The sequence below is a fragment of the Canis aureus genome, chromosome 14 (assembly GCF_053574225.1).
Source record: "Canis aureus isolate CA01 chromosome 14, VMU_Caureus_v.1.0, whole genome shotgun sequence".
Classification (NCBI taxonomy): Eukaryota; Metazoa; Chordata; class Mammalia; order Carnivora; family Canidae; genus Canis; species Canis aureus.
In genome coordinates this window covers 47,157,236-47,175,381 of record NC_135624.1, presented here as the reverse complement: position 1 = coordinate 47,175,381, position 18,146 = coordinate 47,157,236, and the positions used below count along the sequence as shown (strand labels likewise).

At 49.9% G+C, this 18,146-nt stretch overlaps 1 protein-coding gene across 3 annotated transcripts in view; it reads left to right on the top strand.

Annotated features, from left to right (window-relative positions):
• The first annotated feature begins 54 nt into the window (after nt 1-54).
• Nucleotides 55-18,146, top strand: part of CORIN (corin, serine peptidase) — a 235,731-nt gene continuing 217,639 nt past the window's right edge. For all 3 annotated transcript variants that reach the window (XM_077847934.1, XM_077847933.1, XM_077847932.1), the window contains exon 1: nt 55-268. In XM_077847934.1, coding sequence (XP_077704060.1) covers nt 197-268 — 72 coding nt within the window. In that variant the 5' untranslated portion in view covers nt 55-196. The remainder of the gene's footprint in view (nt 269-18,146) is intronic.

The window sequence follows — 18,146 nt, the reverse complement described above, 5'->3', positions numbered from 1 at the left end:
CGCTTGTTTGGCTGCGAGGAGGTGGGGTTGCGGAGCGCCGGCCCCCGAGGGCTCTCCCGGCGGGACCCGCAGTGGCCGAGGGGAGGGTGCGCCGGGGGGGGCGGGCTGTCCCGCACACACGCGGGCCCCGTCCTGCAGCGTGGCTTGGGCCTCCCGAGGCGGCGGCCGGGGTCCGAGCGGCCCGCGGGACCGGGACATGCTCTGCGCGCCGCGGCCCCCCGCGCTGCCCCGGGCACAGCGCCACCGCCCCGCCGCGGCCGCCGACCAGGTAGGGCCGCGCCCCGCGCCCCCCGCGCCCCCGCCCCCGCCCCCGCCGTCGGTGGGCGCCCCCGCCCCGCGCCGAGCTCCCGGCGGGTCTGCGCAGGGTCTGCGGCGGACTTTCCGTCGGCGTCCGGGTCCCTGGGTCCCGGGGATCCGCTGGGTCCCAGGGGTTCGCTGAGTCCCGGGGGGTCCGCTGGGTCCCGGGGCTCCGCTGGGTCCCGGGGGATCCGCTGGGTCCCGGGGGGTCCGCTGGGTCCCAGGGGTCCGCGTTCCCGCGGGGTCCCTCCCGGCCCGGCGCCCCGCACGCCGCCCGGGCACTGGGCTCCCCTGGCGGGGCTGCAGCACGAGCCGTCGGCTCGACCCCCAGGACCCCCGCCCCCCCAGGGGCTGCAGCAGGAGCCGTCGGTCTGCCCCCCACCCCAGGACCCCCGCCCCCCCCCCAGGGGCTGCAGCAGGAACCGTCTGCGACCCCCAGGACCCCCGCCCCTCCACCCCCGGCCCGAGGGGCTGCAGCACGAGCCGTCGGACCCCCCCACCCCGGGACCCCCGCCCCCCCGCAGGGCTGCAGCAGGAGCCATCGGCCCAGCCCTCCCCAGGACCCCTGGCCCTCCCACCCCCACCCCCACCCCCACCCCCACCCCAGGGGCTGCAGCACAAGCCGTCGGCCCGGCCTCCCTCCGGGGGACCCCGCGGGGCTGCAACAGGAGCCGTCGCCCCCCCCCCGCCCCGGGGACCCCGGCCCCGTCCTCCCGCGGGCGCCGCAGCCCGGCCGCCCGGACCCCAGCGCGCCCCACCGGTCCCGGAGCCCCCGCTGCGCTCGCCTCCCCGCCACCGCGGCCGCCCGGGCTCACTGCGCGCTCGGCCTCCGCCCCGCGTCCCCCGCGTCCCCCGCGACCCCGCGTCCCCCGCGCACCTCGGGCCCCGGCGCCGGCCTGGGGTGGGGGGCTCGGGGCGCGCCCCGGGAAGGGCCCGCGCTGCGCCTAGTTGGGGGCGGGGGGAGCATCCTCGCCGGCCGAGTCCCCAGGAGCAGGGCCGACCTGCGCCCGCATCCCGCGGGGACCCTGTCCTGCGGGGACCCTGTCCTGTCCTGTCGGGCTCCGGGGGCGCGGGGCCGAGGAGCGCGGAGCAGGTGGCCGCCGCCGCCCGGGAGCCTCGGGACCGCACGGAGAAGCCCCATCCTGGTCTCCGCGGTCTGCAGCGGGGACGGCGGGGGGCGGGGGGTGACTTACTGAGGGAAGCAAAGCTACAGGGGAACGAACTGCAAAGGAAAGAGGCTGCAAAACACTGGTTCTGGGCATAACCCGGAGGCGACGAGAAGAAACGATGCTTAAAAAAAAAAAAAAAAAAAAAAGTCCCAAGTTGCATTTTTTGTTGCAGTCACAACACGACATTCCACCTGCCTGTGTGTATTGTTTGGTGCCCAATAGTTTTGTTTGGTTGTGAAATGATGCTAAACAGGAGCTCCCCCGCCCCCAACCCGATTCCTGGGGATTGAGAGGTTAGGCTGGACAGCGGTGTAGACATATGGGAGACTGGGGCGGGGCGGTCAGGTTTTCCCTAGAATCCTTTCCAGGATTGCACTTTGCCAGGTGTTGCACTCGAGTGAACTATTTCTAGAGCCGTTTGGGTGTGGAATCCCATCAACCTCAGAACCTCAGGATGCTGCAAAGCTTGATTTAGGGGAAGGGGCATCTTCCCAGAAAGTTCCTTGAAGGAGAGGCTGACAGTCCGAGGAGGAACGCCTCCGTTAACCTTCCAGGAGGTTAAAGAGACAAATAATAATTGCTTCCTTCATCTCATTGAGTGTATTTCCAGGCATAGGGAAACTTTTTTTTTTTTTTTTTTAAGATGCAAAATGAATTCCGCGGGAAACCTTCCTCCTAATGCTGCGGTGATCTTGGCAGCGATAGCCGGAAGGCATCAGAGCCTCCACCACACACCAGCTGCAGCTTCATCTTGGAGGAGATTGCAGCCCGGGAGCTCTGTTGCCCTGTGGGCACCTCAGCGGCCCCTCCCCACTGCGGGGAGCGGTCAGGAAGGAGGCTGGGGGAGGCTGGGCAACCGCACATATATTCCAGCCAATCCGCATCCTCACGCTCTGAGATCCGAATGTTCGGATCTCCCTCCTGTTCACCCCGACGCGGTTGTTCATCTTTCCTCTTTCCCTTCCCTCTAGCCTCCCTTGCCATCAAGACCTAAGGACTTGCAGCTTTGGGGTTTCTGAGCGCCTCTACCGCTGGGGAATGACCAGGAAAGCTGGGCTGCAGAATTTTCCTGAATGAGTCCAAGCAGAAAGGTTCCTTGCATGTGCCACTTCGGTCTTAATAAGTTGACTGGCGAGCAAGCATCACTGCATCCCGTTGGCCCCATCCCAGTGTTTGGCCTTGCGCTTGGCTTGGCCGAGTGAAAAATGGGGCTGGCCGGCTGGAGGATAGTGGCCTGTACGGACCCCTAGAGCCACAGGGGGTTCTCAAGCAACCTCAGGACTCAGCCTGTCCGACATCTGTTCAGACACATGCACGTGCACGCGCGCACACACACACACACGCTTTTGTGCTTCCGACTATTCCATGAGGGTAGCAATGGAAGGACTCACGAGAATGAAAGCTGCTGTTAGCTTAGTTGGACCTTGGAGATGAGAGTATGGATTTTGGTGTCTAAACAAAATTCAAATCTTGGGCTTGACCCCTTAAAAGCTGCAAGGCTGGGGTGCCTGGGTGGTTCAGAGGTTGAGCCTCTGCCTTTGGCTCAGGGCGTGACCCCTGACCCACAGGGAGCCTGCTTCTCCCTCTGCCTATGTCTCTGTCTCTTGGCTCTTTCTCTCTCTCCCTCTCTCTCTCTGTGTATCTTTCATGAATAAATAAATAAGATCTTAAAAAAAAAAGCTCCAAGGCTCTGGACAGGTCCTATACTCCGGTTGAACCTTAATATCTTCATCCAGTATGTGGGGATGACAGTACTGACCACTTACAGGAACGCCGTGAGGATTAGGGGAATGGATACGTCCTCGAAATACTGTCCATAATAGTTGTACGTTCTGTGAAGCCTCCCTAACCTTTACTTACGGGGCTGGGCCCACCTCAGACCCAACGGGTCATCAGGCTTTTCTCCGCAGCCGGACTTCTGTGACTAAAGCTGTGCTCTCCCATGGAGGAGCTGCTGGTCACACACGTTGTTGTTTAGTTGATGTCATTTAAATTCATTAAAATTAAATCAAATTAAAAATGTAGTTCTTCAGTCTCCCAGACCCTCTCAAGGGCTTAATCACCAGTGACCAGTGGTTACCGTATTATGTTGATGGAACGTCTTTTTCAATGTGGAATGTCCTCTTGAGCTTCCATTTACTTGAGTGATAATTTAATGAGGTTCTTGGATGATACGCTTTTTCCGTCCAGAGCCTCCTGTTGCTTCTTTTCTTCCCGAGGAGTGGTTTTGTAGAGCGTTGGCGTCTTTGACGTTGCCGGGGCATTTGTTGAATGGTGAAGGGCCAGATCCCTTGGTAAGTCAAGTGTGAACTAGCCACCAAATCCTTGGGCATTCTTCCCTCGGCCTTGATGACTTTTGCTAACTTGTTCTTTTCCCTTCGCAATGAGCTTGACAGTGAGCGGTTTCCCAGTTTTAGGGCAGAAACTCTAAGAGAATAGAGGGAGGCTCCTCTCTCTCCCTCGTACCCTCATGCGTTGATTTTTTTCTTCTTACAAGAATGACAAACTACAACACTAGGCTCAACGTCTGCATCAAAGTCCACTGAACATGCTCAGTTTATTGAGATTCGAAACTAGTACCAGCACCCTAGTCTGTAGGACCCCTTCCTGAACCTAGCACCGTTTGACACGCTGTATGTTTTACCTCTTTATGTTGATTGCTTTTTTTTAATTTATTTTTTATTGGTGTTCAATACACCAACATACAGAATAACCCCCAGTGCCCGTCACCCATTCACTCCCATCCCCCGCCCTCCTCCCCTTCTACCACCCCTAGTTCTTTTCCCAGAGTTAGCAGTCTTTACGTTCTGTCTCCCTTTCTGATATTTCCCACACATTTCTTCTCCCTTCCCTTATATTCCCTTTCACTATTATTTATATTCCCCAAATGAATGAGAACATATAATGTTTGTCCTTCTCTGACTGACTTGCTTCACTCAGCATAATACCCTCCAGTTCCATCCACGTTGAAGCAAATGGTGGGTATTTGTCATTTCTAATGGCTGGGGAATATTCCATTGTATACATAAACCACATCTTCTTTATCCACTCATCTTTCGATGGACACCGAGGCTCCTTCCACAGCTTGGCTATTGTGGCCATTGCTTATAGAAACATCGGGTTGCAGGTGTCCCTGCGTTTCATTGCATCTGTATCTTTGGGGTAAATCCCCAACAGTGCAATTGCAGGGTCGTAAGGCAGGTCTATTTTTAACTCTTTGAGGAACCTCCACACAGTTTTCCAGAGTGGTTGCACCAGTTCACATTCCCACCAACAATGTAAGAGGGTTCCCTTTTCTCCACATCCTCTCCAAAATTTGTTGTTTCCTGCCTTGTTAATTTTCCCCATTCTCATTGGGGCGAGGTGGTATCTCATTGTGGTTTTGATTTGTATTTCCCTGATGGCAAGTGATGCAGAGCATTTTCTCATGTGCGTGTTGGCCACGTCTATGTCTTCCTCTGTGAGATTTCTCTTCATGTCTTTTGCCCATTTTATGATTGGATTGTTTGTTTCTTTGGTGTTGAGTTTAATAAGTTCTTTATAGATCTTGGAAACTAGCCCTTTATCTGATATGTCATTTGCAAATATCTTCTCCCACTCTGTAGGTTGTCTTTGAGTTTTGTTGACTGTATCTTTTGCTGTGCAAAAGCTTCTTATCTTGATGAAGTCCCAATAGTTCATTTTTGCTTTTGTTTCTTTTGCCTTCGTGGATGTATCTTGCAAGAAGTTACTGTGGCCGAGTTCAAAAAGGGTGATGCCTGTATTCTCTAGGATTTTGATGGAATCTTGTCTCACATTTAGATCTTTCATCCATTTTGAGTTTATCTTTGTGTATGGTTAAAGAGAGTGGTCTAGTTTCATTCTTCTGCATGTGGATGTCCAATTTTCCCAGCACCATTTATGAAGAGACTGTCTTTCTTCCAATGGATAGTCTTTCCTCCTTTATCGAATATTAGTTGACCATAAAGTTCAGGGTCCACTTCTGGGTTCTCTATTCTGTTCCACTGATCTATGTGTCTGTTTTTGTGCCAGTACCACACTGTCTTGATGACCACAGCTTTGTAGTACAACCTGAAATCTGGCATTGTGATGCCCCCATCTATGGTTTTATTTTTTAAAATTCCCCTGGCTATTCGGGGTCTTTTCTGATTCCACACAAATCTTAAAATAATTTGTTCTAACTCTCTGAAGAAAGTCCATGGTATTTTGATAGGGATTGCATTAAACGTGTATATTGCACTGGGTAACACTGACATTTTCACAATATTAATTCTGCCAATCCATGAGCATGGAATATTTTTCCATCTCTTTGTGTGTTCCTCAATTTCTTTCAGAAGTGTTCTATAGTTTTGAGGGTATAGATCCTTTACATCTTTGGTGAGGTTTATTCCTAGGTATCTTATGCTTTTGGGTGCAATTGTAAATGGGATTGACTCCTTAATCTCTCTTTCTTCAGTCTCATTGTTAGTGTATAGAAATGCCACTGATTTCTGGGCATTTATTTTGTATCCTGCCACGCTACCGAATTGCTGTATGAGTTCTAGCAATCTTGGGGTGGAGACTTTTGGGTTTTCTATGTAGAGTATCATGTCATCGGCGAAGAGGGAGAGTTTGACTTCTTCTTTGCCAATTTGAATGCCTTTAATGTCTTTTTGTTGTCTGACTGCTGAGGCTAGGACTTCCAGTACTATGTTGACTAGCAGTGGTGAGAGTGGACATCCCTGTCTTGTTCCTGATCTTAGGGGAAAGGCTCCCAGTGCTTCCCCACTGAGAATGATATTTGCTGTGGGCTTTTCATAGATGGCTTTTAAGATGTTGAGGAATGTTCCCTCTATCCCTACACTCTGAAGAGTTTTGATCAGGAATGGATGCTGTATTTTGTCAAATGCTTTCTCTGCATCTAATGAGAGGATCATATGGTTCTTGGTTTTTCTCTTGCTGATATGATGAATCACATTGATTGTTTTACGGGTGTTGAACCAGCCTTGTGTCCCAGGGATAAATCCTACTTGGTCATGGTGAATAATTTTCTTAATGTACTGTTGGATCCTATTGGCCAGTATCTTGTTGAGAATTTTTGCATCCATGTTCATCAGGGATATTGGTCTGTAATTCTCCTTTTTGGTGGGGTCTTTGTCTGGTTTTGGAATTAAGGTGATGCTGGCCTCATAGAACGAATTTGGAAGTACTCCATCTCTTTCTATCTTTCCAAACAGCTTTAGGAGAATAGGTATGGTTTCTTCTTTAAACGTTTGATAAAATTCCCCTGGGAAGCCATCTGGCCCTGGACTCTTGTGTCTTGGGAGGTTTTTGATGACTGCTTCAATTTCCTCCCTGGTTATTGGCCTGTTAAGGTTTTCTATTTCTTCCTGTTCCAGTTTTGGTAGTTTGTGGCTTTCCAGGAATGCGTCCATTTCTTCTAGATTGCCTAATTTATTGGTGTATAGCTGTTCATAATATGTTTTTAAAATCGTTTGTATTTCCTTGGTGTTGGTAGTGATCTCTCCTTTCTCATTCATGATTTTATTAATTTGAGTCTTCTCTCTCTTCTTTTTAATAAGGCTGGCTAAAAAAAAAAAATAAGGCTGGCTAATGGTTTATCTATCTTATTAATTCTTTCAAAGAACCAACTCCTGGTTCTGTTGATCTGTTCCACAGTTCTTCTGGTCTCAATTTTGTTGAGTTCTGCTCGAATCTTTATTAACTCCCTTCTTCTCCTGGGTGTAGGATCTATTTGCTGTTTTTTCTCTAGCTCCTTTATATGTAAGGTTAGCTTTTGTATTTGAGTTCTTTCCAGTTTTTGAATGGATGCTTGTATTGCGATGTATTTCCCCCTTAGGGCTGCTTTTGCTGCATCCCAACGATTTTGAATGGTTGTATCTTCATTCTCATTAGTTTCCATGAATCTTTTTAATTCTTCCTTAATTTCCTGGTTGACCCTTTCATCTTTTAGCAGGATGGTCCTTAACCTCCACGTGTTTGAGGTCCTTCCAAACTTCTTGTTGTGATTTAGTTCTAATTTCAAGGCATTATGGTCTGAGAATATGCAGGGGACGATCCCAATCTTTTGGTAGCGGTTCAGACCCGATTTGTGACCCAGTATGTGGTCTATTCTGGAGAAAGTTCCATGCGTACTTGAGAAGAATGTGTATTCAGTTGAGTTTGGATGTAAAGTTCTGTAGATATCTGTGAAATCCATCTGGTCCAGTGTATCATTTAAAGCTCTCGTTTCTTTGGAGATGTTGTGCTTAGAAGACCTATCGAGTATAGAAAGAGCTAGATTGAAGTCACCAAGTATAAGTGTATTATTATCTAAGTATTTCTTCACTTTGGTTATTAATTGGTTTATATATTTATATTTGGCAGCTCCCACATTCGGGGCATATATATTGAGGATTGTTAAGTCCTCTTGTTGGATAGATCCTTTAAGTATGAGATAGTGTCCCTCTTCATCTCTCACTACAGTCTTCAGGGTAAATTTTAGTTTATCTGATATAAGGATGGCTACCCCTGCTTTCTTTTGAGGACCATTCGAATGGTAAATGGTTCTCCAACCTTTTATTTTCAGGCTGTAGGTGTCCTTCTGTCTAAAATGAGTCTCTTGTAGACAGCAAATAGATGGGTCCTGCTTTTTTATCCAGTCTGAAACCCTGCGCCTTTTGATGGGGTCATTAAGCCCGTTCACGTTCAGAGTTACTATTGAAAGATATGAGTTTAGTGTCATCATGATATCTATTCAGTCCTAGTTTTTGTGGATTGTTCCACTGAACTTCTTCTTAAAGAGGAATTTTAAGAGTCCCCCTTAAAATTTCTTGCAGAGCTGGTTTGGAGGTCACACATTCTTTCAGTTCCTGCCTGTCTTGGAAGCTCTTTATCTCTCCTTCAATTTTGAATGAGAGCCTTGCTGGGTAAAGTATTCTTGGTTGCATGTTCTTCTCATTTAGGACCCTGAATATATCCTGCCAGCCCTTTCTGGCCTGCCAGGTCTCTGTGGAGAGGTCTGCTGTTACCCTAATACTCCTCCCCATAAAAGTCAGGGATTTCTTGTCTCTTGCTGCTTTAAGGATCTTCTCTTTATCTTTGGAATTTGCAAGCTTCGCTATTAAATGTCAAGGTGTTGAACGGTTTTTATTGATTTTAGGGGGGGATCTCTCTATTTCCTGGATCTGAATGCCTGTTTCCCTTCCCAGATTAGGAAAGTTTTCAGCTAGAATTTGTTCAACTACATAATCTGGCCCTCTGGCCCTTTCGGCGCCCTCGGGAACCCCAATTAAACGTAGGTTTTTCTTCCTCAGGCTGTCGTTTATTTCCCTTATCTATCTTCATGGCCTTTTAATTGTTTGTCTCTTTTTTCCTCAGTTTCCCTCTTTGCTATCAACTTGTCTTCTATGTCACTCGTTCTTCCACCTCGTTAACCCTCGTTGTTAAGACTTCTAGTTTGGATTGCATCTCATTCAATTGATTTTTAATTTCTGCCTGATTAGCTCTAAATTCTGCAGTCATGAAGTCTCTTGAGTCCTTTATGCTTTTTTCTAGGGCCACCAGTAGCTGTATAATAGTGCTTCTGAATTGGCTTTCTGACATTGAATTGTAATCCAGATTTTGTAACTCTGTGGGAGAGAGGACTGTTTCTGATTCTTTCTTTTGAGGTGAGGTTTTCCTTCTAGTCATTTTGTTCAGTGCAGAGTGGCCAAAAAGCAAATTGTATTGGGAAAAGGAGAAAAAGAGAGGAGAGAAAGAAGGAAAGAAAAGAGAAAGAGAAAAAAAAAGGAAGAAAAAAAAGAAGAAAAAGAAAAAGGGAAAAAAAGGGTGGGGGAAGGAAAAAATCAAAAAGCAAAACAAAACAAAACAAAACAAAAAAAAAAACAAAAAACAAAAAACCCACGGGGGAGTATCTTCTGATTCTGTGTACTTTAAGTCCCTTGACTTCCCCTGGAAGTTGTCCGTCTAGCTGGTGTTCTGGGGGAGGGGCCTGCTGTGCTGATTTTCAGGTGTTAGCACTTGGGGGAGCTGCTGTGCCCCTGCCTGGTGCAGGGCTCAGTGGGGGTTGTTTACCCCGTGAGGCCCCAGGAGGAACAACCACAGTGGCGGGGCAGCTCTGGAAACCTGGATTCAGCTCCGGCAGTAACTCCCGGAGCTCTCCGTCTGCAGGGCCTGGAGGCTCCGGGGCGGGGCCGCTGATCTCAGCTCGGGGCAGGAGCGTCCTCGCTGTCCTGGGCCCTCCTGGCCTCTGCCTGTCCCGGGGGAGGCGGGATCCTGGGCTGTGTCCCGGCGCCCTGTGCTCCGGGGCCTGCGCTGGTGGATTCGCGCTCCCGCCCCGCAGCCCCCTCCGCGGAGCCGCCCCCGAGCCCCCCGAGCTGCTCCCGCCCCGCAGCCCCCTCCGCGGAGCCTCTTCCTCCGCCCTCTCCCCTCCCCCCCCCCCCCCCCCCCCCCCCCGCGAGCTGCTCCGGGTCCCGCTGTGCGCGCTGCAGCCCTTAGGGAGCTCGGCGCACTCTCCCGGGGCGCAGGTGTCTGTTAGTGTCCCCGGGAGCCCGAGGGCATCCCCGCCCTCCTGGGTCCTGCTCCACCTCCCTGCGAGCCCCTTTCCCCCAGGAAGGTCGGTGCAGCTCCTGCTCCTCCGGGATGGGGCTCTCCTGTCCTGGGGACACTCGCCCCGGCCTCAGCCCGGCTCCTCGCGGGGCCCCTCCCCCTTGGAGGCCTTTGTTTTTTTATTTCTTTTTTCCGTCTTCCTACCTTGATAGAAGCGCCAACTCTTCTCACTGTAGCATTCCAGGTGTTCTCTCTTTAATTCTCAGGCCGAATTCATAGATTTTCAGGGTAATTTGAAGGTTTTGTAGGTAATTTGGTTGGGACAGGTGATTTGGAGACCCTACTCTTCCGCCGTCTTGCCCCTCCTCCTGTTGATTGCTTTCTGCGTCCTCCTCCTACGATCCTCCTAGCGATCAAAGCCCCCATAAGCCAAGATGTTTCTGTGTTTCTGTTCGTTGCAGAAGAATGCCTTGGTGGGTACTTGGTACTAGTGATTATTTGTGAATGAGAGACCCTACAGACGTGTATTTGGAGCAAGGAGTTAGATGCTGGGATAGAGGGATGCTGCGTCCGTTTCCAAGGACTCTGTAACCAATAACCACACACTGTGTGGCTTAACACAACAGAGACTTACTCACTCACAGCTCTGCAGGTTACAAATCCAAAATCAAACTGTCAGCAGGGCCATGTCCCATGACGGTTCTAAGGAAGAGTCTTTCCACCCCTCTTCTAGTTTTTGGCGATTGCTGGCAATCCTTGGCATTTCTTGGCCCATAGCTGCATCACTCCAGGCTCTGCCGTCATAGCCTCTCTTCCCTGTGCCTTATTATCAGGACGCCTGTCATAGTTGCTTTAGGGCTGACCCTGATCCAGTATGACCTCACCCTACATAAGCACAAAGTCACAACCCTATTTCCAAGTAAGGTCACCTTCTGAGATTCCAGTGGACATCAGTTTTGGGGGACACGACTCAAGCCGGTCCCAATGCTTGGATAGGTAATCCTTTCCCTGCCTGCACTCCTAACGCCCTAGAGGCTGATTTTTGTTTCTGGGGTTCAGCTAAGTCTGCTTTATACTAAACACAGTCCACAATGGTTGTTATTCTCTGGACAGATCATCACTGTGCAGGTTGGGAGGTGGTGTCTGCTTTCCCCGCGGGGTGGGGGCCTGGGGAGGGGGTACTTGGGGTGGCTCCTCTTGGATGGCTGCAACTGCTGCCCGCGCTGGGCTGTGGCTTCCCGGCCCCGGCTCATGTCCTGCTCCCTCTGCGCCCCGGGAGAGCCACTGCTGGCCTAGGGCCTGGCCCTCCTGCTTGCTGGGCCATCGCGCTCTGCAGCTGGGGTTGCTCAGCTCCGAGCTCCACCCAGTGGGGCCTATAGATTATGATTTTCTGCTCAGCCCTCTGCCCAGCAGCCGCTTGAATGTGCTCCTGGAGACGCGTGCAGGCCATCGGAGCGGGGTGACAGGCGGGTGGCAGTGCCAGCTTGGGTGCAGGTGCTCCTGCAGGTGATCCTCTTGCTGCCCAGCATCAGCGCTGAGGCTCTGCCGGTGGCTCAGGACACCTGTGCAGACAGGCGAGGTGGCCCACAGTTTGGCTTAGCAGTTGCCCAGAAAGTACGGGGCTGAGTGGCAAAGAACACTTGGGTGCCCTTCAGTCGTGCCCAGCCCGGGACCCCCTTGAGCCCTGAGGCTGACAGTGTTTGAGGAGCACCTTTTATTTCCAGCCGTTGGGAGCCTTTTTTTCTTCTTTTTTTGGCACATCAACAACTTAAGAACTTGTCACATGCCATTGAGCCTTTATTTTGATTTTTTCTTTTGCAAAATTATGATTTCATTTGTCTTTCTCCTGCATCACTTGTATTGCTACTATTCCTAGGAAATGGTATCATTAATGGAATAATATTAATGAAGATGCATTTGCTAACACATATTGCTGATGGAAATGTTACATAGTAGGAAAACCATTGCTTCATCCCTTTTTTTGGCGGGGGGAAACTTTTAAAGGAAGATCTCTATGCGGCTGTGAAAGTGAAGCACGTCAGTCTCTCCGAAGTCAGGGGGCCATCCTGCTGAGGTGTCCCTTGTAGCATGGAAAAGGTTATAGCGTCCAGAAATCCTACCTTGGGGGTTGCCCAGACCCCACAGGTAGTGAAAAATCTCTATGAACACTTGCACGTGAATTTTTCTGGCCAGGGCACCCTAATCCCCCAAGAAGTTAAGAGTCATGTACGTACAGACCCACGTCACCCCGCCTGATGAGCATCAGCCACACAGCCTGGGCAGCAAGAGGAATAATAGACTCATGCCCCCGGTCCGCTCACATGTCTACACCGGCATGGTACTAGGCACTGGGGCCCACCGGCGGCGAAACACAAGGATTCACGCACACGTGGAACCTGGTCTCTAACTAAGCGCCACCGCACACTGAATCAGGAGCACAGGGGAGAGCGATCTAAGTAGCATGAGTCCCTTTGCCTGTCATTTGACTTAGCGCCCAGGAGTGAGAGCCCAAGGTAAGAAGAGAAGGGAGTCCACCATTGGCTTCAGAACACGGGGGCCTTTATGTGTATCCACGTCGCCGGCCTCCGTGTGACCCCGTGTTCAAAGATTTGTGCCTTCCTGTCCTGCAACCTCAAGGCAATCAGTTAATCTTGCTGCTCAGCTGATGAGCCTGTTCCATCTCTGGGGGGTTTACTGACCCGAGAGTGGTGGTAGTCTCCAGGGTGGCACTTTCCAAAAGACTTTTCAAGGATGGCTGTGACCATATGTGATCCTCACCTCGGAGCGCCCATTCCGGAGCCTTCTCCTGCAAGCAAGGTGTCACTCCTCGGTAGTGTGGTTTGGAGATCAAAGCTGTATTATTTTACTTCAAGGTATTTCTCTGTGATCATTCAGAACAATTTTGTCCAATTCGAACAAAAGCAGAGAAGCAGAGATGGGAGTCCTAGTCCTCATCTGATACTGAGTTGCTTGGAGACCTTACAGAAGCCAGTTACCCTGTTTGATCCCGGGGTCCTCATAGGTAAAATGAGATAGTTGGACTAGACACCCTCCGAGGTTTCTAGGTCTAAAAGCTGAAGTGTTGGGTGCCTGGGTGGCTCAGCGGTTGAGCATCTGCTTTCGGCTCAGGGTGTGACCCGGGGGTCCCGGGTTCGAGTCCCGCATCAGGCTCCTCTGCCTGTGTCTCTGCCTCTCTCTCTGTGTCTCACATGAATAAATAAACAAAATCTTAAAAAAAAAAAAAGCTGAAGTGTTAAGGTGCAAGCAGTGCATTGTACCTTTTCTTCCTTCCCTTGCCTCTTCTTTTTCTGACATTTGAGAAGTGCTGTCCGGGGAAGAGGCATCCTAGCGGACTTTCTTTGTGGGTCTTTTTGCTGATTCTTCTTATGGTGACCATCCACCAAAGAGCAGAATTGCCTGTTCAACCCCAAAAAAGACTGATCAGATGAAATCTGATCACCAGATCACCAGAGCCCTGATTTGTTCAAGGCTACAAGTCAGCGGCGAGCACTTCACCCACGCGTGCCGCTTGTGAGTGGTGGAGAGAGTGGAGCAAGACAGTCCCGGCTGCTGGGGTTCTCCAACAGATGGCCCGGGATCAAGTTGGGAGCCAGGTACGCCTCGGGGTGTAGCTGAGGAGCAGTTTGACACGGGAGAAAAATCATCTTCCATTTAAGGAAGGTAGGACATCCACTCCTCCGTACTCAGTTAAGAAACAAACAAACAAATAAATAAATGTGTTCAGAGTAGCCAAAGAACAGAATTCCTAGGAAAAAAGGAAGAATTGTTGGGTCTCTGAAATCTAGGGAGCTTGGTTATAAAATAACTCAGGAGGTAGAGGGAGCCTAATGACATGGTTAAACCCAAGCCAGGAACTAGGCCCCTGCAGACCTGGGTCCTCACTTAGCTGCTTGCACCCCCAGCAGGTACCATTCTCAGTTTCCTTCTCAGAACAATGGGAACAGGATCCCCCCAACCCCAGAGGGCTGTGATTGAGGATTCAGTAAAATAATGCTTTGTGGAGGTGCTTTGTAAGAATACAAGTTACTTTTTTTTTTTTTTTTTTTTTTAGTTACCATTATTTAGTTGTACGTGTCCCTAGATAATATCCCTCTTGATTTGAAATCTCAATTCTGTGTAGTCAGTCACTCTCCCTAGAGACGGTTGAAAGAAGAAATGTTGTTTTTTACGTCTGGGCTGCCTGATGATGAGTATGACCAAAATGAAGCAATTGAAATTTGGCATCACCCTGCTTCCTTTGTGATCTACAGTAGCACCATCCCTTAGAAATATAATGTTGGCCACAGGTGTTACATGAAACGGTCTTGCAGCTACATTTGAAAAAGCAAAAGGAAACAGGTTGATTTTAATGTATTTTATTTAACTCACTGTATCTAGGATTTTATAATTTTAACCTGGAATCAATACAAAAATTAATTAAATATATTACTTTTTTTTATAAGTCTTCAAATTTCAATACCCTTATAGCCCACCCTGGTTCAGATGGGCCACATTTCTGTGCTCACTAACCACAGGTGGCTGGCTACGATATTGCATCGTACGGACCATGTGGAGTATGGTAGGTTGAATAATGGTCTCCCCAAATATATCCACGACCTAATCCCTGGGACCTGCGAAGGCCACCTTATATGGCAAAAGAGACTTTGGGGATGTGATAAATTAAGATTCCGAGGTGGGGAGATTATCCTGGATCATCCGGAAGGACTTGATGTAATCACCATGTCCTTGGGCAGGAGGGTCAGAGTCAGAGGAGGAAATAGTGAGACGGCAGGTGTAGATATTGGAGAGAGGTGTTTTCAAGATGCAGGAAAGGTCCACCAGTCACGGCCTACAGGCCTACCAGCCACTAAAAACTGAAAAAGGCGAGGAAACAGATTGTCCCCTGAGAGCCTTCCGGAGGAAGAGGCCCTGATGACGACACGTTGATTTTGGCCCAGTGAAACTGGTTTCAGACTTGTGACCTCCAGAATTCTAAGGAAATAAGTGTGCGTTGTGGTGAGCCCCCGTGGCAGTTGGTTGCAGCAGCCATAGGACACCACTTCCTCACTAAGAGTCTAGAGTTAACGTCATGTCTAAGACCATCTTGAGAAGGTCTTCATCTGGCGCCATCATTTTAGGCAGTTACAGTTATTGGCTTCATTCCAGCCTGGGCTGGGGTGGCGAGGTGCCGTCCTTCCCAGGATTGGCACCCGTGATGGCCATCGTCCCTGAGCGGCGGGGTCTGTTTCTGACCCGCTCAACAGCAGCCTTTGATGGCAAAACTCAGTTGACGTCTTACCAGCGTCCTTGAGGATGAACAGCGGAGAGAGAGGAAGGGAAAATGGTCTGGAAAAAGTTACTGGCTCTCTCTGCTCTCCACTCAACCTTTTCTTGAATCTAAAAATGGGCTGAAAATAAGGTCTATTAATTTAAAAAATGTAGTGCCACGTGGGCTTGGAAGGGGTGAAGTCTTACTCTTGTGCCTTTATCTACGAATGTTGGTGAGTGTGGTGGGACCACGAATTCTCAACGATGAGTGGGGCAGGAGAATCCCTGAGATCATTGGGTAGGACCCAAGAATTTGCATTTCTACCAAGTTCCAGGGGATGCAGGAGCAGCAGGTGGGCAGGTGGGTGTTGGGGGGGAGCCCCTGGGAATGCCTGGCCTGCAGGAGGCCATCCAAGGCCTGGCCTCCGTGGGGAGGGTACAGCACTATTGCTGGGAAGGCCCCTGGACTGGCCTCCCCGCCCCCCAGGGTAGACACAGAATCCTCCTCCGACAATAAGCTCAGCGGCCCTGTTGCTAAGGACCTTGAGAGTCGGCCCCCCTCCTCTGGCCTGGCTCTTCTGTGTCTCCCACCCTGAGGTCCAAAGTAGATGGCAATCCTGAGATCCCCACGGCTCAGCTAAAAATACCTCTCTTGCCACAACAGGCCAGCTGACTTCTCAGATTTCCCAGCTGGAGTGAATCCCCCAGATCCGGGGCTGCCCCAGTGCAAAAGCTAGAAGCTGAAAATACCAGGTTAAAAATAGCCCTGGGGAGGCCCCTCCAAGCTCTTCACCCAGCTGCCTGCTGGAGATGACCAGCCCTGGGCAAGGGGGCGGGTGGGAGCGTCCAGCCAGAAATGGCTGAAGGACTCCAGCTGTGCGTCTGGCTCATTCTATGGAAGGGTTAGGGCACATTTCAGAGAATAGCTTCCTGTCTCTTGGCCTTTGTGGTTTTTTTTCTGTGTGTGGGGGATGGGTGAGGGGGTGTGTGTTTTAAGATTTTATTTATTTATTTGAGAGAGAGAGAGAGAGCCTGAGTGATGGGGAGGGGCAGTGGGAGAAGCAGGCTCCATCCCAGGATCCCAGGGATCAGGCCCTGGGCGGGCAGGCAGATGCTTAACCCACTGAGCCACCCGGGCGCCCCTCTGTTTGTTTTTTAATGTAAATTCCAGACTTGGTAACTATAGGCCTAAACCTGGCTGAAGGTGATTTTCATGCTGCCTTCTTCTGCACCATAAAGCTGAGCTTCCCATCCTTTCTGAAACGGAGATAAGCCCTAGGAATGGTGTCCTCGGCGAGAAAGTCCAGGGGTCCCTTGGAGGGACCTGCAAAGGCTGATTCATGTCCCAGGGGCAGCAGCCCAGGTCGTCTTGTGGCCACCTCCACTTGTCCGCTTGACTCCGTCCTGTGTAGCCTCAGCACTTTCCGTTGGGATTGTTTTGGCTTGACTTCTATCCACGGAATGTCAGCAAGAGGAGCAAAAATGCTCTCTGGACGAGAGATCAATATTCCTAACTAATCATGTTCTCCAATCATTTTGTGTCAGGAACTCCTAAAAGCAGGCCACTCTCTCCCTTTCTTCCTGGAAGAGAGCTTTCCCAACTAGTTGAATTTTTCTTTCCAGAAAAATTATTTATTCTCCCTGATGGCAATAAGCGAAATTCATGGGATAACTATGTTAATCGTTATTAAAACAAATTCGTGATTAAAATGACATTTCTTTGACCTTTCTCTATGATTATTATTTTTTTAAGTTTTAAAAGCGGGCTTTTCTTTTTTTTTAAAGTTTGTTGTCTCTCCACTTACATTTCTCAAAGGCAGAAGAGAAATATAACAAATTATCCAATTTGGCCCTTTCCCCCTCAATAGAGTGTTAAATGCTCTGAAGTGCGGCCCAGAAATTGGTCAGATGGGATGGGACGCGAGAACGCAGAGCTTCTGTGGTGGTCTGGCTGCTGAGCAGAAAACGTGAGACCCACACAATACACACACACTCACAACCTCCTGACGTCAAGGTGGAGGAGAAGGCCGAAGGATCCAGATCTTGTCGTTGTGTTCATTCATCTTTATATGTAAGTGGTAAAAGGGCGAGCAAGGGAAGGACGTGACTGCCTTCTAGAGGTTTCAGACCTTTGTGTGGATCTTCCAACTCTTGCCCCTTGGTGAACAACTGAGTCCTGAATTTGTTCTCTGGGTGTTAGCTGTTCTCAGACAGCGTGGGCATGGCACCCAGTGCGGAGATGGGGCCAGGAGACTTGTTGCAGCCTGGAGGACCCATCAAATAATCACATATATTAAGACGAAGCCACAGGGATTCAGGTCATGATAGCTGGGTCCTGGGATCGAGTCCCACATCGGGCTCCCTGCTGGAAGCCTGCTTCTCCCTCGGCCTGTGTCTTGGCCTTTCATGAATAAATAAATAAAATCTTAAAAAAAAAAAAAGAATAAACCAAGTTCCTTGCTACTGGAAAAAGGAGTTAAAGATAAAGAGAGGCACAAAGCTAATCTAGAACCCTGTGATATGGGGTGGGAATTGGAGATAAGGGTGTAAATATATGTTTCAAGATATAAAAATAGATACAGATGTCATGTGTGTATGTGTATGTGGACGAAAGATAAATAACGTTTTCCCCTGTAGCTCTTGTCTGCTGAAAGAGACAGGAAACAGTGACAACCTAAAGCAGTGAGCATCCCCTGTGAGTTCCAAGGGGGACAGCCAGATATAGGTTTCAAATACCTTTTTTTTTCTTTCTTTCTTTTTTTTTTTTTTTTTTTTCATAAAAAGGAACCAAGGTTCTTGGAGAAATGGCTGATTCCAAGAGTGAGGCAAGGAAAGTACAAGATGTGTCTAAAGCATCTCCTTCTGGAAGGCAAGGAGGGACTC